Source organism: Oncorhynchus keta, chromosome 1 (genome assembly GCF_023373465.1).
Source record: "Oncorhynchus keta strain PuntledgeMale-10-30-2019 chromosome 1, Oket_V2, whole genome shotgun sequence".
Lineage (NCBI taxonomy): Eukaryota > Metazoa > Chordata > Actinopteri > Salmoniformes > Salmonidae > Oncorhynchus > Oncorhynchus keta.
The window spans coordinates 89,869,432-89,891,719 of record NC_068421.1 but is presented as its reverse complement, the minus strand read 5'-3'; the positions used below and the strand labels follow the sequence as shown (position 1 = coordinate 89,891,719).

The following is a 22,288-nucleotide window of genomic DNA, read 5'->3' as shown; positions in this document are numbered from 1 at the left end:
AAATAAAGGTGTTCTCAACTAGCCTACCTGGTTAAATAAAGGTGTTCTCAACTAGCCTACCTGGTTAAATAAAGGTGTTCTCAACTAGCCTACCTGGTTAAATAAAGGTGTTCTCAACTAGCCTACCTGGTTAAATAAAGGTGTTCTCAACTAGCCTACCTGGTTAAATAAAGGTGTTCTCAACTAGCCTACCTGGTTAAATAAAACGTTTTTTTTTATTTTTTATGTTTAAACATTTTTTTTTAATTGCCCAAAACGTCAAAATCAAGACGCGGTTTCCAAAGACACACTGAAGATAGTTGGCCTTCCTGTCTGCTGTATTCACCTTGCACCATTGAAGACTGCCTGACACTATATATAGGATAGGCTGCTATAGGAAATAATTAGAGCAGGATACCCTGGTGTGGCATAATGGGTCCTGGGTGGAGCTCTACACAGCTCTCTGACATAGAGGAAGAGGAGGAAGAGGAGGAGAAAGCGTAGGATAAAACTAATTAGACTTTTTATCAGGTTTCAAAGCATGCCATGAATGAAATTCATCACCTTGGGTGTGTCTATGCAATTCAGATTCAACTGTATCCTCCCTTCTCAAACACAATTCAGCAAACACACACAATCTCTATCCAGGTGGTTAGATACAGCTGCACAAGTCCCAAAAATATAAGCAGCTGTAAAAAGTGTTTGAATGTATAACAGTAAAACAGTAAAACAGACCTGGGTTACTATTCAACTAAAACCAGCATCCTCTACTTCTGCACTGTGATCAGGTCCAATAAGAGTTGGATAACACTGCCAGTCTACGTCTTGAAAAATGACACACACACACACACACACACACACACACACACACTCCTCTGAAGACTGCTCTCTGACCAGCAAGTAAATCAGGCGGGATTACCAGCAGTAACATCGGAGTAATCATGTCAGTGGACGGATTACACGCCTGACTCTTATCATACATATCTTACAAAGACCAGATTGCTTCCCGCCCTATTCTGCTTTTTCATCAGCAACCAACAGGACCCAAAAGTAGGAGTGAACGAGAGAGGGTCAGAGGGGGTGTGTGTGTGCGCGTGTGTGTGCGCGTGTGTATGTGCGTGTGTATGTGTAAGCGTGTGCGTGTGTGTGTAAGCGTGCATGTGTGTGTAAGCGTGTGTGTAAGCGTGTGTGTGTGTGTGTAGTAGATTACTGTATGTCTGTGTATTATTCAGCAGTCAGTCATGTGTGTATAATGCCTGAACCTGTGTAACCATGCAAGGGTCAAGAAATATTCTGTGTGAACTCAAAGAATAAAACACTGGGGTTGGGAGAAAGGGAGAGAGAGGGAGAGAGAGAGACATGGGGAGAGAGAGAGAGACATGGGGAGAGAGAGAGAGAGACATGGGGAGAGAGAGAGAGAGACAGGGGGAGAGAGAGAGAGAGACAGGGGAGAGAGAGAGAGACAGGGGGAGAGAGAGAGAGACAGGGGGAGAGAGAGAGACAGGGGGAGAGAGAGAGAGACAGGGGGAGAGAGGAGAGACAGGGGAGAGAGAGAGACAGGGGGAGAGAGAGAGAGACAGGGGAGAGAGGGAGAGAGAGAGAGAGACAGAGACAGGGGGGGGAGAGAGAGAGAGACAGGGGGGGGAGAGAGAGAGACAGGGACAGGGGGAGAGAGAGAGACAGGGGGAGAGAGAGAGACAGGGGGGAGAGAGAGAGACAGGGGGAGAGGAGAGATAGACAGGGGAGAGAGAGAGAGAGACAGGGGGAGAGGAGAGAGAGAGACAGGGGGGGAGAGAGAGACAGGGGAGAGAGAGAGAGACAGGGGGAGGGAGAGATAGACAGGGGGAGAGATAGAAAGGCAGGGGGGAGAGACAGAGAGGAGAGAGAGAGGCAGGGGAGAGAGACAGAGAGGCAGGGGGGGGAGAGACAGGGGGAGAGAGAGAGAGAGAGAGAGAGAGAGGAGAGAGAGAGACAGGGGAGAGAGGGAGAGACAGAGAGACAGGGGGAGAGAGAGAGAGAGGACAGGGGAGAGAGAGAGAGAGGGGGAGAGAGAGACAGGGGAGAGAGAGAGAGGAGAGACAGGGGGAGAGGGAGAGACAGGGGGAGGACAGGGAGAGACAGAGAGACAGAGGCAGGGGGAGAGACAGAGGCAGAGACAGGGGGGGAGAGAGAGAGACAGGGGGAGAGAGAGACAGGGGAGGAGACAGGGGAGAGAGACAGAGAGACAGGGGGAGAGAGAGACAGGGGGAGGAGGGAGAGAGAGACAGGGGGAGAGAGAGACAGGGGGAGAGAGAGAGAGAGAGAGAGAGAGAGAGAGAGAGAGAGAGACAGGGGGAGAGAGAGACAGACAGGGGAGAGAGAGAGAGAGAGACAGGGGGGAGAGAGAGAGAGAGACAGGGGAGAGAGAGAGGGGAGAGAGAGAGAGAGAGACAGGGGAGAGAGAGAGAGAGACAGGGGAGAGAGAGAGAGAGAGACAGGGGGAGAGAGAGAGAGAGACAGGAGGGAGAGAGAGAGAGGGGGAGAGAGAGAGGGGAGGGAGAGAGAGAGAGAGAGGGGGGAGAGAGAGAGAGAGACAGGGGGAGAGAGAGAGAGAGACAGGGGGAGAGAGAGAGAGAGACAGGGAGAGAGAGAGAGAGGGGAGAGAGAGACAGGAGAGAGAGAGAGACAGGGGGAGAGAGAGAGAGAGACAGGGGGAGAGAGAGAGAGAGACAGAGGGAGAGAGAGAGAGAGACAGGGGGAGAGAGAGAGAGAGACAGGGGAGAGAGAGAGAGAGACAGGGGAGAGAGAGAGAGGGGGGAGGAGAGAGAGAGAGAGACAGGGGGAGAGAGAGAGAGACAGGGGGAGAGAGAGAGAGAGACAGGGGAGAGAGAGAGAGAGACAGGGGGAGAGAGGGAGACAGGGGAGAGAGAGAGAGAGACAGGGGGAGAGAGAGAGAGAGGGAGGAGAGAGAGAGAGAGACAGGGGGGGAGAGAGAGAGAGAGACAGGGGGGAGAGAGAGAGAGAGAGAGAGACAGGGGAGAGAGAGAGAGAGAGAGACAGGGGAGAGAGAGAGAGAGACAGGGGAGAGAGGGGAGAGAGAGAGAGAGAGAGACAGGGGGAGAGAGAGAGAGAGACAGGGGGAGAGAGAGAGAGACAGGGGGGAGAGAGAGAGAGACAGGGGGAGAGAGAGAGAGACAGGGGGAGAGAGAGAGAGACAGGGGAGAGAGAGAGAGAGACGGGGGGGGGAGAGAGAGAGACGGGGGGAGACAGAGAGAGAGAGAGACAGGGGGAGAGACAGGGGAGAGACAGGGGGGAGAGAGAGACAGGGGGAGAGAGAGACAGGGGGAGAGAGAGACAGGGGGGGAGAGAGAGAGAGACGGGGGGAGACAGAGAGAGAGAGAGGGGAGAGAGAGAGACCAGCTAATGAGATTAAAGAACCACATACATGAGGACAATGAGGAGTGGTTAGCCAATCAACAACCATTCCTCTTCAATTACACCAGTGAATGCAAGGGTTTCAATCCGTAAGAGTTACTGTAGGGGTGGCGGTGGCCCCAGGAGTGGGCTGGTGGAAAGGAATCAAATGAGTTCGCCCAACTGTCCAGACTGGAAGTTTTATCACAAAATCAACAAAAAAAAGTGTCTTCCCAGAGTTGACAGGGTTGTTAATGGCATCTTTCATCCTGGAACAACTGATAATAAACACCGGATTACAGCATCTTCTCTCGGGTGACAGACATCTACAGAACCTTTCACTCAAAGAAATGGAACACGAGTACTGCCGTGATCAAATGTGACCATTCTTTAACTTTTGTTGGGAGGACCAACCCCCCCAAAAAAAAAACAGAGTAAAGCAACAGCCAGTATCTGCCTCGTGAGCAGCCGGGTATCTTCCCAGACCTTCGATCTAAAGGGCATATTAGAGGAGATGTTGTTACTAAGTCCAACCATCTACAGTACAACACACACCCTCTTTATTGGCTACTGTGACAGATTATAGCAGACGACTCTCAACCTGTGTAGGCCTGTAATTCAATCAAAACAGTCAAACAAAATACTGGCGCGACTCAACTCAACGATTTACGATGGGACTTGAGCAGCGACTAGAGTGGGAGGACTGCAGCTCTGACGTCTCATAAAATGACGTTTTTATTTTTAAAAAATGGCTGATTTCAGCACACAAGCCCGCAATTACACAGAACAATGTTTTGTTTGATTCTTTGGGTGTTGAAATCAGCTGTAAAAACAAATAATTATACTAGCCTTATACTGCAATGCAGGGCCTATAAAAGGGGGGACATAGCCAACACACACACACACACACACACACACAGTTTAAAAACAGAGATGTAACTCAAGACGGCTTCTTGGTAGGAGGCCAGGCACCCGAAAACCACCACTTCTGGGTCAATACTACAATAAGGAGAGGAGGGGCACGCCAGAATGAACAACACATTGGGAATTCCTGCTCTGTAGCGTTGCCGTGGCGTTGCCGTGGTGTCACAGCTTTTAGGACAAGACTTTACATCACGTCGCCCTCATGCCAAGCAGTCAGAAGGTTACTTTGAGAACAAGAAAGTTATTACAAGTCAGTCAACTAAAAGACAGCCCACAGAAAACAAGGACTGAATTGTAGCGATAGCAAACCAAACTAATTCAGTTTGAAACGAGTCAGTGGTATAGTAGTTACTATGTCATTACAGTTATGAAACCTAAGAGAAGGCACAGGATAACTTGAAATTATTCTAATTAAAACAGATTTATAATGACCATTCTGTTGGAATTAAGTGACGGTCTTCCTTGCTGGGTAAAACACTTCAACTCCTGCATGTTGAGATCAGTGTGCTCCGGGTAGGGGAGAGGCAGGTTCCAGGTAAAAACAGACAAACCTGTTTGTGTTGCTCAAGCAGGTTAGGCAGGTGACAATACAGGGGGAAAGTAGAGGAAGTCGACTGATTTGACAGACTTTGTGAACAGATTAGGACTGGGTTTGAATGAAGGGGTATCATACCGATCAAGGCTTGGAAGAGGTTGCTCTGAAAGATGTTGATGAGTCTTTCTAATGACTGTCTGAGTTGTCTGTCTTCGGTCTGTCCAAGTTTCGTCTTGTATTCCTCCATGAGCAGTAAAGCTCTTTGAGCATCTGTAAACAAAACATATCAACAACCAACATGGCAATGAGTGAATAAATGGCAACTACATTGATACATAATCAAATTTAAAGCAACAGGATTGATATAGGTTATGGGATTGATATAGGTTATGTGATATCAACAGACTGGCTAAGGGTTTCATATTCGGTGACTGAGAGACAGTCAGGTGGCTGAATGCATTGGCAACAACTCACGTGTAATATGCAACATATGTGTCTCTGACTGTCGCTATATTTGTTGCACGATATCAGTTGATGTGGCAACACATGAGGTGGCAAAAAATATATATATTCGTCTGCATTGGCCTGCTGTAGTTTGCTTTAGCTTGCTACAGCTATTGACATTCTGTAGCATATCGCTTTCATAGCAGGCTGCCATTACATGTGATATCTTTCAGAAAACAGACGAATCGGGATTCTCACCTTTCTTTCGTATAGGCATGACAGCTCCCAAGTGCAGCAGGAAAAGTAGACGCAGGCACTGTTTCGTGCAGGCTAATGTTTGGTGTAGTAGCCTACACTCCCTTGCTTCAGATATCCTTTGCTACAGTTGCCAGAGGGGCAGAGCCAGGAGTTTACACCGTTTTAGCATGAACAGAAACTAGTCTCTTCTCTCCTCAAAAAACGCAATGTGCGCTATAGCTCCCGCCCGTTCAATAGACTACAAAAGGCACCGTTTTTTCTTACTGGACTATAAACATGCAATGAATCCGATTTTTTTGGGTAGATTAAAGCCTATTCAGATGACCCGCCGTGAATGCCAATGTGACCAGCTTGTATCCCTGGCAGGGCTAACTGACAGGGTTCATTTAGGTTAGTGCCAGTAGAGACAGCGCAGGATTCCCGGCACCAGTTTCCCACTAACAGCTATGTGAAACACTACTGCCGTGTGTCACGTTCGTATCTCCAATCAATTCTCTTACACTAAACATCAACAAACCGGTTCTCAGCAAGCCCAGCTCTGCACGGTGCAATTCATTGAACAGCCTGAAAATCTGACAACATGTGCAGTGCAGTTCAAAGTGGCAGAAGAAACTGCGAGTAACGAATCCACAAAGTTCAGTCTGTGCATTTAGGGAGTAAATCCTCTTTTTTGTTTCTGAGTGCTGAATTATTCGTTTCCCGCTCTCAAGCTTTTATCTATCTCGGTCCGGCAATATTTCCACAAGTCAAAGTTCCCTTGCTCGGCGCTCTCCCCTCCTCCTTCTTTCCACCAATGTATCAGGAATTCCAAACTTTCCTCCAAAATGGCGTCCGAAGTGTGGAATCGGATCACATGATCAACCCCTCGCCACCCAATGGTGTCGGTAGACTACAGAGGAGCCGAGCTCGAAGAGTTTATTACAACAACAAAAACTTTCAACTGCTTTCAAAGGTCACTTTACATTGACTGGTCTTAAACCTATGTATACATACATGGTGTTGGCTCGGGTTTTACACTGGTTTTTTGAAGAGTGTCATTGTAACCATAACATTGTTGCATAGACTAACAAAAGTTACATTGAAGCACACACGGGTTTTTCAGGAGGGCGAAACACATTTGGTTTAAATGAACTGTATTACTATTGTTAAATTTGGTCAAATACAAATATTTGCTTAGAGAGAATTGTAAAAACAGGGTGTTTGATGATATTGTAATGTTGTTTTTTGTCACACTGCTTTGCTTTATCTTGGCCTGGTCGCAGTTGTAAATGAGAAGTTGTTCTCAACTGGCCTACCTGGACAAATAAAGTTGAAATTAAATAAGATAAAAATTGAACTATAGAGGACAGGCAATGAATTGGAAGATTACACCCCTGACATGTCAGATTGATGGTAATAATCCCAATACCTGGTTAAAGTGTGAGGACTTCACCAGTTCAGTGCCATGGGACTTATTGAATATTGTCCACGACACTACACACACATAATCAATATAGAGCTGCCATGCTCATCCTGCCTTAGCCGCCAAGACCAGTCAGGTGGGTTAGTTCTATTGGCACCTGGTTAGTGCACCTGGATTTGGTATGCAGGGTTGCCAGTCTGATCCCTGACAAATCCAACTATCCCCAAGCATCAATGACCTTTTCCAGACATAGCACAGATGCTGTCAGCCTGTATTCATTCATTCATTCATTTACTTCTTTTTTTATATGTGTGTGAGTGTTTGAAACTTTCGTTTGCTGTAAATGAAAGTTTATTATTATTTGTATTATTATTTCATTGTTATTATAAGACAATAGTTGTCATATGATTCATAAATATTTATAACAAAAATAGTGGAAATTCTTGAAAATGAGATGGTGCATCTCAAGAGATTTCATCCTGGAACATGTCTAATAAATGAATGAATGAATTCATCCATTTACAGTCACTGCTTACTGTTCATATCAAGGACTCCATTTTATCAGAGAACCTGCTGTCGTTCACCACCATTAGAAACAGGTCCATATTCCCTACAGATTTATGGTCTAGATCTGAGAGTCTCTCTCCCTCCCCCTCCCTCCCTCCCGCCCCATCCGATTCTCGCATTGTCATGCTAAACTGACTCATTGTGCACCGGTTAGCAGCGCTCTATTTGGTGTTGTCTCAGATTTATATTCCTGGTGTCTGTCATCTATATACTCACACAAACTCTGGCCTGGCTGGTTCTCTGTATGGTATGGTATGATATAAATAACCCTGGCCTGTCTGTTCCTGATGCTGCACTCGCTCACATTTACACAGACCAGCTAGCAGCAGCACTGTGGCCCAGATTAGACAGCAGTGAGGAATGGAAAGGAGGGAAGGAGAGAAGGGGGGAGGGGAGGGGAGGGGGAGGAGAAGAAAGGAGAGGAGAAAGAAGAGAGGGGGAGGGAGGGAGGGAGGGACGGAGGGAGGGAGAGGAGAGGAGAGGGAGGAGAGGAGAGGAGAGGAGAGAGAGGAGAGGAGAGGAGAGGAGAGGAGAAGAGGGAGGAGGGGAGAGGATGAGAGGGGGAGAAGAGGAGGGGGAGGAAAGGAGGGGAGGAGAGAAGAGGAGAAGAGGGGAGGAAAGGGGGGTGGAGGAGAGGGCGGGAAGAGGGGGGAGAGAGGGGAAGAGGAGGGGAGGGAAAGGGGAGCGAAGAGGGGAGAAGGGGAGAGGGAAAGAAGAGGAGGAGAAAGGTAAGGATGAGGAGAGAGGAGGAAAAAGGAGGAAAGGAGGAGAGGAGACAAGGGAGGGAAGAGGCAAGGAGAGTAGGAGGGAAGAGGAAAGGACAGAGGAGAGGAGACAAGGGAGGGTAGAGGCAAGGAGCGAGGAGAGTAGGAGAGGAGACAAGGGAGGTGAGAGGCAAGGAGAGGATGTTATTTTCAGGTAGTCATGTTTTATGAATGGTTCCTTGCTCTCTGTATGTTTACTAGAGGTTCTGCAGAGGAGGATATCTCTTAGACATCTTTTTGTAGCAATGTTGGAAAGGTTCACCAAAGGATTTGAGATTCAGCATGAAAATAATGAATAATGGTTCATTAATTTCTAAAATGTATTTTAAATTTCAGTTGAATTCCATTTCCATTTCCATTTCGTTGAAGAAGATTGAGCTGATCTGAATCTTTCACTCTGTAACAAGGTTTTTCACTTTCTTTAGGATGTGGAAAACATCTAATTTCTGTCTTTAAAGATGATACCGTTATTACACCGCAACAAGCTATTTCATATATTGCTTGAATTTAGTAGAATTTATATCATTATACATATTTCACTGGAGGTAGATGTCAATTATCAGACTCCAGTGTTAAACGGTGAGTAACCCAAATGGGTATACTGTGTACAGTAGCTTTGTGTTTCTATAAAAGAGGACTATATGGTAACTTCATTCCTCCCTTGGAGGAAGGACACACACACACACAAGCACGCGCCACACACACACACACACACACACACAAGCACGCGCCACACACACACACACACACACAAGCGCGCGCCACACACACACAAGTACGCGCCACGCACACACACTCAATCATACACACAAGCACACGTCACACACACACACACACACACACACACACACACACACACACACACACACACACACACACACACACACACACACACACACACTCAATCATACACCCAAGCACATACATAAACAGTGTTACTGTACAATGAAATGACTGTTACTCAGTCAAATGTCATGGATATTGGTGTTGCTGACCTTGTGGGATTGTAATTGATTGTTACCAAGAGCGCATGATTGATTGATTGGGTGGCTTTGTGGCCAATTGTCCCTCCCCCCGCTCTATTTATCTGTCCCTCCCCCCTCTCTATCTATCGATCAATCTATCCACCTCTCTATCTCTGATTGGACCATATGTACAGTAATTGTAAGTTAGTGGCTTGTTATGTTACGTCTATTTCAGGCATCCTTTCTAACAATAACCAATGGCACTGGCCACAGCTTAGGCCCTAGGCCCCATAGCTCTATAGTGTGAGGGACTCTGTTGTAATCTGATCTAGTCAAGCCTGCCCTGTCCCCTATGAAAAATATTGATGGAGGGAGACTTATTACTTACTGTAATGACATCATCCACGACTGCCCAGATGGCCTCCTCTCTCATGTTGGAACACCATGAGAGGTAGGGGCCTTTCCCATTGACCAAACGATTATTCCAGTCCTCCCATGAGAGTTAGATAAAGGACATGCAGAAAAATACTATTTCCTTCCCCTCAGACAATCCCTTAAGTCTACGCCCGCTCATTTACTTATCTTCTGATCCCTTTGAAAGAGAGAGAGAGAGATAGACAGACAGACAGACAGACAGACAGACAGACAGACAGACAGACAGACAGACAGACAGACAGACAGACAGACAGACAGACAGACAGATGGGCAGACAGACAGACAGACAGACAAACAGACAGAACTAGTGAGTGAGAGAAAGAGAGAGACCAATAGAAAGGGAGAGAGAGAGAGAGAGAGAGAGAGAGAGAGACAGACAGACAGACAGACAGACAGACAGACAGACAGACAGACAGACAGACAGACAGACAGACAGACAGACAGACAGACAGACAGACAGACAGACAGACTGATTTGAATGCAGGATCCGTACACATACAGACCCATTTCAAACATAACCCTGTGATTCTGCAGATACCACTCCACTGCAGTCTGCAGCATTCTCCAGCTTACTGTGATGTGTGCAGGGAGGGGGTTCCTCCTCTCACCCTCCCTCTGACTCTGCTCTCTCACTCTGATGATGCAGAGAGGATTCTGCCATTAGAGCTGACTGAAGTTCTTTGGGCTGACTCAAACTTTCACATGAATAATTAACTGATGTCAATGGGGAAAATATCAAGTATATTAATATGGAATTTAGGATATGGCCTGCTCGTGTGTGGGTGTGTGTGCGTGTGTGTGAACGTGAGCGTATGTGTGTGTGCGTACACACAAAAGAACAACGCCCATGATCCACTATTGTTGGTTGTTCCCTCTCTCTGTCTCACTACAGCAGGCCTTTGTCATTCTCAGCCTGGTCCGCCTTGTGAGAGGAGTGATGCCAGGCGCCGGATACAACCACCATTTAACAGTCTGGGTGGGGCACGTACAGACAATACCACTGTCCTGAGAACAGAGGTTCTCTGTCACTGGTCATCTGGCAGACAGCACTGGTCATTCACTCAGCTGATTTGGGGGCAGTCAGGACATTGGGGAACTGGGAGTGATATTATTTTATAGAGGGAGAGATATTATTGTCTGGACTAGCTGATATTATAGTGCAGTTTGTTAGTTTTGTTGAATAAGCACGGCAGTCCCCACTTATCAGTAGTGAATGAGCATGATAGTCCCCACATATCAGTAGTGAATAAGCATGGCAGTCCCCACATATCAGTAGTGAATAAGCATGGCAGTCCCCACATATCAGTAGTGAATAAGCACGGCAGTCACCACATATCAGTAGTGAATAAGCATGGCAGTCCCCACATATCAGTAGTGAATAAGCATGATAGTCACCACATAGCAGTAGTGATTAAACACGGCAGTCACCACATATCAGTAGTGAATAAGCACGGCAGTCCCCACATACCAGTAGTGAATAAGCATGATAGTCACCACATATCAGTAGTGAATAAGCATGGCAGTCCCCACATATCAGTAGTGAATAAGCACGGCAGTCCCCACATATCAGTAGTGAATAAGCATGGCAGTCCCCACATATCAGTAGTGAATAAGCACGGCAGTCCCCACATATCAGTAGTGAATAAGCATGGCAGTCCCCACATATCAGTAGTGAATAAGCATGGCAGTCCCCACATATCAGTAGTGAATAAGCATGATAGTCACCACATAGCAGTAGTGATTAAACACGGCAGTCACCACATATCAGTAGTGAATAAGCACGGCAGTCCCCACATACCAGTAGTGAATAAGCACAGCAGTCCCCACATATCAGTAGTGAATAAGCACGGCAGTCACCACATATCAGTAGTGAATAAGCATGGCAGTCCCCACATATCAGTAGTGAATAAGCACGGCAGTCCCCACATATCAGTAGTGAATAAGCACGGCAGTCCCCACATATCAGTAGTGAATAAGCATGGCAGTCCCCACATATCAGTAGTGAATAAGCACGGCAGTCCCCACATATCAGTAGTGAATAAGCAAGGCAGTCACCACATATCAGTAGTGAATAAGCACAGCAGTCCCCACATATCAGTAGTGAATAAGCACGGCAGTCCCCACATATCAGTAGTGATTAAACACGGCAGTCACCACATATCAGTAGTGAATAAGCATGGCAGTCCCCACATATCAGTAGTGAATAAGCACAGCAGTCCCCACATATCAGTAGTGAATAAGCACGGCAGTCCCCACATATCAGTAGTGAATAAGTCCCCACATATCAGTAGTGAATAAGCACGGCAGTCACCACATATCAGTAGTGAATAGCATGGCAGCACGGCAGTCACCACATATCAGTAGTGAATAAGCATGGCAGTCCCCACATATCAGTAGTGAATAAGCACAGCAGTCCCCACATATCAGTAGTGAATAAGCACGGCAGTCCCCACATATCAGTAGTGAATAAGCACGGCAGTCCCCACATATCAGTAGTGAATAAGCATGGCAGTCCCCACATATCAGTAGTGAATAAGCACGGCAGTCACCACATATCAGTAGTGAATAAGCACGGCAGTCCCCACATATCAGTAGTGAATAAGCACGGCAGTCCCCACATATCAGTAGTGAATAAGCACGGCAGTCCCCACATATCAGTAGTGAATAAGCACGGCAGTCCCCACATATCAGTAGTGAATAAGCACGGCAGTCCCCACATATCAGTAGTGAATAAGCACGGCAGTCACCACATATCAGTAGTGAATAAGCACGGCAGTCCCCACATATCAGTAGTGAATAAGCATGGCAGTCCCCACATATCAGTAGTGAATAAGCACGGCAGTCCCCACATATCAGTAGTGTTTGGTGGCTTTCTCTACTTGTTGTCAAAACATATACTGGTGAAAGTAGATATTTGGCAGGTAGTCACCATGTTGTTTACCTGATGGTGTAAACGCAGCCTATATGTGTCTAGAGCCTAACCCTTCCCATAGATAATTATTCATATAATATAATTAGTCCCAGTTAATATCTCGTCCTAAAGTTATTGAGAATATTCATTCAGTGATTAATTTCCTTTGGCAAGTTAACTTCTATTTCATCGCCCTACAGTAGTTTGAGAGTGTTTTACCTGTGTTTTAGCGATGATCTCCTCCGAGCAGGTTTTGCAACCCATCTACACACCACCCACTCACCTCAGCGAGCCCACTCTTGCCTTGAGGAGGAAAATGATGCGGTTTCGGTTCTCTCTGCTGGTTTGTCCTCCGCAGTACATAACAGGGATTGAAGAAAACATAATTCAAGTCATTCAAGTAGTTCTACCTTTTCCCTGACACCTTCATTTCACCAATTGACCTTCTATTCACAATGTCAACTTCACAACTTAACTTTAATTTCACCTGTCTTAGCCGGACAGACGTCCAAAACTTCAAAACAATTCCCATAAGTCTGTGTCTGTCTAGACCATCGAGACCAACAGTGAGTCATTCTGTCTCAATGAAAGAAGCTCTACAGTCTTTCTTTCTGCACAACAGGCCTACACATACAAACCAATGTCATTGGTCACACACTGTTTAAACTGAAAGTGTTAACTTTATAGGCCTGATGACTGAGGGGTCATGTAAAATGTTGATACATTTCAGAAATATATCTAAATGACAGGCATGGGTTTTCACAAACAGCCATGTGCTCTATAGGACATACTAACAATACCATAAATGCCAGTTCTTTCTAGATCATGCGGGTTTTTGGACCCATGAATGGCCCTCTGCAACCTTTGGCCCTGAGAACCAAAAGCTTGCATGTGCTGGTGACAGTCTGTGAGCTGGTGACAATCTGTGAGCTGGTGACAATCTGTGAGCTGGTGACAGTCTGTGAGCTGGTGACAATCTGTGAGTTGGTGACAGTCTGAGCTGTTGACAATCTGTGAGCTGGTGACAGTCTGAGCTGGTGACAATCTGTGTGCTGGTGACAGTCTGAGCTGGTGACAATCTGTGAGCTGGTGACAGTCTGAGCTGGTGACAATCTGTGTGCTGGTGACAGTCTGAGCTGGTGACAATCTGTGAGCTGGTGACAGTCTGAGCTGGTGACAATCTGTGTGCTGGTGACAGTCTGAGCTGGTGACAATCTGTGAGCTGGTGACAGTCTGAGCTGGTGACAATCTGTGAGCTGGTGACAGTCTGAGCTGGTGACAATCTGTGAGCTGGTGACAGTCTGAGCTGGTGACAATCTGTGAGCTGGTGACAGTCTGAGCTGGTGACAATCTGTGAGCTGGTGACAGTCTGAGCTGGTGACAATCTGTGAGCTGGTGACAGTCTGAGCTGGTGACAATCTGTGAGCTGGTGACAGTCTGAGCTGGTGACAATCTGTGAGCTGGTGACAGTCTGAGCTGGTGACAATCTGTGAGCTGGTGACAGTCTGAGCTGGTGACAATCTGTGAGCTGGTGACAGTCTGAGCTGGTGACAATCTGTGAGCTGGTGACAGTCTGAGCTGGTGACAATCTGTGAGCTGGTGACAGTCTGAGCTGGTGACAATCTGTGAGCTGGTGACAGTCTGAGCTGGTGACAATCTGTGAGCTGGTGACAGTCTGAGCTGGTGACAATCTGTGAGCTGGTGAGAATCTGTGAGCTGGTGACAGTCTGTGAGCTGGTGACAATCTGTGAGCTGGTGACAATCTGTGAGCTGGTGACAATCTGTGAGCTGGTAACAGTCTGTGAGCTGGTAACAGTCTGTGAGCTGGTAACAGTCTGTGAGCTGGTACAAGTCTGTGAGCTGGTAACAGTCTGTGAGCTGGTGACAATCTGTGAGCTGGTGACAATCTGTGAGCTGGTGACAGTCTGTGAGCTGGTAACAGTCTGTGAGCTGGTAACAATCTGTGAGCTGGTAACAGTCTGTGAGCTGGTAACAATCTATGAGCTGGTACAAGTCTGTGAGCTGGTAACAATCTGTGAGCTGGTAACAGTCTGTGAGCTGGTAACAGTCTGTGAGCTGGTAACAATCTATGAGCTGGTACAAGTCTGTGAGCTGGTAACAATCTGTGAGCTGGTGACAGTCTGTGAGCTGGTAACAGTCTGTGAGCTGGTGACAATCTGTGAGCTTGTGACAATCTGTGAGCTGGTGACAGTCTGTGAGCTGGAAACAGTCTGTGAGCTGGTGACAGTCTGAGCTGGTAACAGTCTGTGAGCTGGAGACAGTCTGAGCTGGTGACAGTCTGTGAGCTGGTGACAGTCTGAGCTGGTAACAGTCTGTGAGCTGGTGACAGTCTGAGCTGGTAACAGTCTGTGAGCTGGTGACAGTCTGTGAGCTGGTTGATAGATCTTAATAGACTGGACTGGATAAATAAAGACAAAATGGCGGTGGCTTCACCTTGACTCAGGCCTTGAAATGGTAGGAACTAGGAGGAGGGGCTAGAGAGTGAAAGTGAAATGGTGGAACTAGGAGGAGCTAGAGAGTGAAAGTGAAATGGTGGAACTAGGAGGGGCTAGAGAGTGAAAGTGAAATGGTGGAACTAGGAGGGGCTAGAGAGTGAAAGTGAAATGGACCAGAGTAATGTTGGAAAATATTGCTTTCCCACTGGGCCAAACTGAATCAATAGACCATTGACTGCTATGGTATGTAGGGCTGTGGGTGGTTCTGCACTATGCTACGAGCTCAGACAGCATACAGTACTTCAATATAATTCACCCTTGTGTGTGTGAGAGAGAGAGAGAGAGAGAGAGAGAGAGAGAGAGAGAGAGAGAGAGAGAGAGAGTGTGTGTTTGTGTGTGTGTGTAAACAGATTGGGCTTCCTTGTTGTTATAAAGCAGGCTTTGTTAGTTTGACTGTCAACAGATTTGAGATTATTCCATGTAAGAGTCTGTCAACCTCAACCAAATGTAATGTAATATGATGAACTAAATTGACTGGGAAGATCAGGGGAGTGATAACGATCTACTGTCAAAGCAGAGAGAAGACCAGAGGAGTTTAGAAAATTAGGGAGGATAAAATTGTTATTACATTGTTGTCACATTTTAGGACAAAATTGGGGCGGCAGGTAGCCTAGTGGTTACACGGTAGCCAGTAACCGGAGGGTTGTCAGTTTAAATCATGGGTCCGACTGGACAAATCTGTCGGGAAGTGAGCTGGCAACCGCAGGGTTGCTGGCATCAAATCCTAGATGCCATTGCCTGCCATTGTGCCCTTGAGCTAGGCACTTAACCCCCCACAACAACTACTCCACAGTCACCCAGTGTGGCAGTCTCCTGCTCCATCCTCTCTGTGTATGTAACAGTCTCCTGCTCCAACCTCTCTGTGTATATAACAGTCTCCTGCTCCATCCTCTCTGTGTATGTAGCAGTCTCCTGCTCCAACCTCTCTGTGTATATAACAGTCTCCTGCTCCATCCTCTCTGTGTATATAACAGTCTCCTGCTCCATCCTCTCTGTGTATGTAACAGTCTCCTGCTCCAACCTCTCTGTGTATATAACAGTCTCCTGCTCCAACCTATCTGTGTGTATAACAGTCTCCTGCTCCAACCTCTCTGTGTATATAACAGTCTCCTGCTCCAACCTCTCTGTGTGTATAACAGTCTCCTGCTCCAACCTCTCTGTGTATATAACAGTCTCCTGCTCCATCCTCTCTGTGTATATAACAGTCTCCTGCTCCAACCTCTCTGTATATATAACAGTCTCCTGCTCCAACCTCTCTGTGTATATAACAGTCTCCTGCTCCAACCTCTCTGTGTCTCCAGTCTCCTGCTCAACCTCTCTGTGTATGTAACAGTCTCCTGCTCCAACCTCTCTGTGTATGTCTCCTGACTGTGTATGTAACAGCTCCAACCTCTCTGTGTATATAACAGTCTCCTGCTCTCTCTGTGTATGTAACAGTCTCCTGCTCCAACCTCTCTGTGTATACCAAAGTCTCCTGCTCCAACCTCTCTGTGTAGTAGCAGTCTCCTGCTCCAACCTCTCTGTGTATATAACAGTCTCCTGCTCCAACCTCTCTGTGTATGTAACAGTCTCCTGCTCCAACCTCTCTGTGTATGTAACAGTCTCCTGCTCCAACCTCTCTGTGTATATAACAGTCTCCTGCTCCAACCTCCAAGTCTCCCTCCAACCTCTGTGTATATAACAGTCTCCTGCTCCAACCTCTCTGTGTATATAACAGTCTCCTGCTCCAACCTCTCTGTGTATATAACAGTCTCCTGCTCCAACCTCTCTGTGTATATAACAGTCTCCTGCTCCAACCTCTCTGTGTATATAACATCCAACCTCTCTGTGTATGTAACAGTCTCCTGCTCCAACCTCTCGGTGTATATAACAGTCTCCTGCTCCAACCTCTCTGTGTATATAACAGTCTCCTGCTCCAACTGTGTATATAACAGTCTCCTGCTCCAACCTCTCTGTGTATATAACAGTCTCCTGCTCCAACCCTCTGTGTATGTAACAGTCTCCTGCTCCAACCTCTCTGTGTATATAACAGTCTCCTGCTCTCTCTGTGTATATAACAGTCTCCTGCTCCAACCTCTCTGTGTATGTAGCAGTCTCCTGCTCCAACCTCTCTGTGTATGTAACAGTCTCCTGCTCCAACCTCTCTGTGTATGTAACAGTCTCCTGCTCCAACCTCTCTGTGTATGTAGCAGTCTCCTGCTCCAACCTCTCTGTGTATGTGTCCCTTCCAACCTCTCTGTGTATGTAGCAGTCTCCTGCTCCAACCTCTCAGCAGTCTCCTGCTCTCAGTCACCCACCTCTCTGTGTATATAACAGTCTCCTGCTCCATCCTCTCTGTGTATATAACAGTCTCCTGCTCCAACCTCTCTGTGTATATAACAGTCTCCTGCTCCAACCTCTCTGTGTATATAACAGTCTCCTGCTCCAACCTCTCTGTGTATGTAACAGTCTCCTGCTCCAACCTCTCTGTGTATATAACAGTCTCCTGCTCCAACCTCTCTGTGTATATAACAGTCTCCTGCTCCAACCTCTCTGTGTATATAACAGTCTCCTGCTCCAACCTCTCTGTGTATGTAACAGTCTCCTGCTCCAACCTCTCTGTGTATATAACAGTCTCCTGCTCCAACCTCTCTGTGTATATAACAGTCTCCTGCTCCAACCTCTCTGTGTATATAACAGTCTCCTGCTCCAACCTCTCTGTGTATATAACAGTCTCCTGCTCCAACCTCTCTGTGTATATAACAGTCTCCTGCTCCAACCTCTCTGTGTATATAACAGTCTCCTGCTCCAACCTCTCTGTGTATATAACAGTCTCCTGCTCCAACCTCTCTGTGTATATAACAGTCTCCTGCTCCAACCTCTCTGTGTATATAACAGTCTCCTGCTCCAACCTCTCTGTGTATATAACAGTCTCCTGCTCCAACCTCTCTGTGTATATAACAGTCTCCTGCTCCAACCTCTCTGTGTATATAACAGTCTCCTGCTCCAACCTCTCTGTGTATATAACAGTCTCCTGCTCCAACCTCTCTGTGTATATAACAGTCTCCTGCTCCAACCTCTCTGTGTATATAACAGTCTCCTGCTCCAACCTCTCTGTGTATGTAACAGTCTCCTGCTCCAACCTCTCTGTGTATATAACAGTCTCCTGCTCCAACCTCTCTGTGTATATAACAGTCTCCTGCTCCAACCTCTCTGTGTATATAACAGTCTCCTGCTCCAACCTCTCTGTGTATGTAACAGTCTCCTGCTCCAACCTCTCTGTGTATATAACAGTCTCCTGCTCCAACCTCTCTGTGTATGTAACAGTCTCCTGCTCCAACCTCTCTGTGTATATAACAGTCCCCTGCTCCAACCTCTCTGTGTATATAACAGTCTCCTGCTCCAACCTCTCTGTGTATATAACAGTCTCCTGCTCCAACCTCTCTGTGTATATAACAGTCTCCTGCTCCAACCTCTCTGTGTATGTAACAGTCTCCTGCTCCAACCTCTCTGTGTATATAACAGTCTCCTGCTCCAACCTCTCTGTGTATATAACAGTCTCCTGCTCCAACCTCTCTGTGTATATAACAGTCTCCTGCTCCAACCTCTCTGTGTATATAACAGTCTCCTGCTCCAACCTCTCTGTGTATATAACAGTCTCCTGCTCCAACCTCTCTGTGTATATAACAGTCTCCTGCTCCAACCTCTCTGTGTATGTAACCTCTCCAACTTTTATGTGTGTCTTTCAGAGGTTGTGTACAATCATAAAAGCTGTTGTGGTCTGTTTTATTTTATAGACTTAAGTTTCGTGTGTGTGTGTGTGTGTGTGTGAGTCAAAATGTCCCCTCAAACCCTTACCCCCTCACTAACCATCTGGAGTCAGTATGGAGTGTGACTCACAACAGTAACATCATGTTTACACACGGTGACTAAACCCCTCCCCCATGAGTCACTCGTTTGAAAAGACACTGTAGGCAGGTGAACCTCCTATAAATCTGTAAAAGGCCTAGGTGCCGGATCACATGGCATGTTTGATGTGATGCCAGTGCTTTGATATATAACCCAATCACATTTGAGACATTTTAAATGTACCTTATTTTTGGATCTCTGGTGAGCAAATTAGTTGTCTACAACATATTTATATTCTCTACAACCTTTATTTAACTAGGTCAGTTAAGAACAAATTATTTTTTTACAATGACGGCCTACCCCGGCCAAACCCTCCCCAAACCCAGGCGACGCTGGGCCAATTGTATGACGCCCTATGGGAGTCCCGATCACCACTGGCTGTGATACAACCTGGGATCGATCCAAGGTCTGTAGTGACGCCTCTAGCACTGAGATGCAGTGCCTTAAAGACCGCTGCACAGAACATCTGTTCAGTTGTTTCTCTATTGAACCACGCTCTGCCTGTTTCATCTCATTATGTGACTTACATGATGATGTTAATGAATCATTTATAAGGTGGTGAATGGCTCCACCGTGTTCTGATCCTCTAGTGTCTTTTGTTTCCATCCCTGCCTAATGCACATCCATTGAGAAGGCTCCATTCAACAGACACCAAACAACATAACACTCAATCCCTCAAAGGACTCTTATGGCCACAGTACTGGGCTTACAAGAGAGTGGGGAAGGGCACACTCATTTTCAAACACACACGCACACACACACACACTAGCCAAGGTCTTAAATACACAGTAGTGTTGCTGGTGGGTGTTACTTGGCAGTCAGAACGATATCAGCCTTTACAACACAGCTTTATACCCACTGAGAGAGCCGAGTGGAGAACCAGTCAACTACTCTGACAGAGAGACTGAGTCAGCGTCCCAAATGACACACTCTTCTACATAGTTCACTACTTTCGACCAGAACCACTGCTACAGATAACCATATTCCCAGGGGGTTTTGTCAACAATAATCTTATGACCATAAAGTTGAATTCCAGTGTTAACTATGTTACTTTTAGCCCAATTGTCAAATCAAAACAAATGTTATTTGTCACATGCGCTGAAATACAACAGGTGTAGTAGACCTTACACTGAAATGCTTACTTACAAGACTTTCACCAACAATGCAGTTCTTTTTTTAAGTAAAACAATAAATATAATAAAAATACAATAAAAAAATGAAGGTATTATTTAAAAAGAATACCACTCATATGAATATGCCACACGTAGAGAGAGGGCTGTTACGTATCAATGTACAAAGGTTGATGTCAAAGATGGTCCTTCTTGATATCTGTGTTTATGACATGGATATGCTGGTTCTCACAGAGACTTGTCTAAATGGCTCGATCCCGTATAAGGACATTGCTGATTAGTACATCTTCAGGTGTGACAGACTGAAATAAATGCTTTATATGTCAACTCTTGTGACATCATGTTCTCCAAATATCACTATTCCCCCCCCCAAACATTTTTTTGGTTGCTTTTGGTTATATATGCGGTCATAAGCCACTGGGATTTTTGGTGACCTTTGGACCCTAAATAATTATCACCCCATTTACAAACGCTCTTGCTTAGTAAAAATTCTAGAAGCCTTGGTGAATATTGAAGGTTTCAGACCAGGTTATAGCACCATCTCTGCTACTTCTTTGGTTAGAAATTATGTTCTTATTTGTTTGGATAAGATAAAACAATGTGCGGCCCTTTTATTGGCCTGTCTGAAGCCTTCAACACTGTGGATCCCTCATTACTTATTCAGAGGCTTTCATCAATTGGCCTGGACCAGAATGTGTGTAGCTGGTTCGAAAATAAAGCCTTTGTTGAATGGAAATTGGTTCTTAAAGGAAAAAAAAACACCCAAAACCTCTCATTACTTTAATATACTGTGTTAATTAACACTAAAATGTGAGAACACTCTTTTTTTGGTCAACAAATGGCGTTGTTATAAGGTTGGTAGTAACATGGAAAATCGTTATGGAAATCTGTTGCAGCTCAAATCGACTACAAAATTCACAATGCAATAATCTCTCTATGGACTGACTAATTTGCTAGCTAACAAACGCAGCTACACACAATAATACCAAATACAATATCAGCACTTAACGTAGCTAGTTAGCAATAAAAACGGCACTATCCATTTAGGAGCCTACAATCTCACCATATTCAACATGCAGACCGATATGCCTCACTGAGTGGAGTCTAACATTCGCAACAGCATTAATACATTTGAGGAGATGGGACACGTTGCCCATATTACGTCAATATGCCGCAGGGTGCATTCTGGGCGTTGCTGGGACAAGGAGCGCTCTCCTTCAATAAGTGAATGGAAGTATGTTGGTCGCTAGCTCAAAAACCCAACAATAGCACGAATTTCGTCAACAAGAAGTACAAAATTACAAATCTTCCGAGATGTGAGATAATTAACTTGCTATCTGTAGTGTCGTATAGTTTTGGAATCGTGACATTACGTATTTTCGAAGAGAATAGGCACATTTCTCGACATATACACTGGTTTTGAGAATGGATTTGGGTGACGATTGGTTTAGCAACCCCGTCACGCAGACAACGTCCATCCAATTGGTCGACAGTCTGTTGGGTGGGGAGTCTACGTTCATTTATTCATTGAATTCCGATCTCCTTTCTATAATATCTCTGGTAACCGCACTATGCAATGCACCCTGGACTAAAAAGGCAAACAAACAGGAAAAATGTGCTAGACCCTCCGTTAAATTACAATATTTGGAGAGTGCCCTAACTGCACGGATCGTGTCCCCATTTATAAATACACTACATGACCAAAAGTAGGGACACATGCTCGTTGAACATCTCATTCCAAAATTGTGGACATTAAAATGGAGTTGCCCCCCCCCCCCCTTTGCTGCTAAAACAGACTACACTCTTCTGGGAAGACTTTCCACTAGATGTTGGAACATTGCTCCAGGGACCTGCTTCCACAAAATGGCATTGTGGGGTCAGGCACTGATGTTGGGGGTTCCAATTCATCCCAAAGGTGGTCAATGGGGTTGAGGTCAGGGCTCTGCAGGCCAGTCAAGTTCTTCCACACCGATCTCGACAAACCATGTCTGCATTGCCCTTGCTTTGTGCAAGAGGGCATTGTCATGCTGAATCAGGAAAGGGCTTCCCAAAACAAAGTTGGAAGGACATAATTGTCTAGAATGTCATTGTATGCTCTGGCATTAAGATTTCCCACTGGAATTAAGCCGCCTAGGCCAAACAATGAAAAACAGCCCAAGACCATTATTCCTCCATCA

At 46.0% G+C, this 22,288-nt stretch overlaps 1 protein-coding gene and 2 long non-coding RNA genes across 16 annotated transcripts in view; all 3 read right to left on the bottom strand.

The window, feature by feature from the left end:
• Positions 1-6,369, bottom strand: part of LOC118396031 (disks large homolog 1-like) — a 356,822-nt gene extending 350,453 nt beyond the window's left edge. For 13 of the 14 annotated variants that reach the window (XR_008065634.1, XR_008065635.1, XR_008065654.1 and 10 more), the window contains exons 1-2: positions 5,534-6,369; positions 4,970-5,101 (exon numbers count right to left, since the gene is read on the bottom strand). Coding sequence is in view for 2 of the 14 variants with exons in the window: in XM_052464722.1 (XP_052320682.1) it covers positions 4,970-5,101; positions 5,534-5,552 (151 nt within the window). In the remaining 12 variants the exon portion in view is untranslated. The remainder of the gene's footprint in view (positions 1-4,969; positions 5,102-5,533) is intronic. The other variant, XM_052464729.1, reaches the window with a different exon arrangement.
• Positions 6,370-16,301: 9,932 nt separating this feature from the next.
• Positions 16,302-17,692, bottom strand: LOC127907970 (uncharacterized). The gene is made up of 3 exons (XR_008065783.1): positions 17,655-17,692; positions 17,523-17,588; positions 16,302-16,345 (listed from the first exon to the last, which is right to left on the bottom strand). It is a non-coding gene; the product is annotated as an uncharacterized LOC127907970 (long non-coding RNA).
• A 40-nt stretch (positions 17,693-17,732) lies between these two features.
• Positions 17,733-18,777, bottom strand: LOC127907967 (uncharacterized). Its single transcript, XR_008065760.1, has 3 exons — positions 18,513-18,777; positions 18,315-18,413; positions 17,733-18,248 (listed from the first exon to the last, which is right to left on the bottom strand). It is a non-coding gene; the product is annotated as an uncharacterized LOC127907967 (long non-coding RNA).
• Between the last annotated feature and the right edge of the window lie 3,511 nt (positions 18,778-22,288).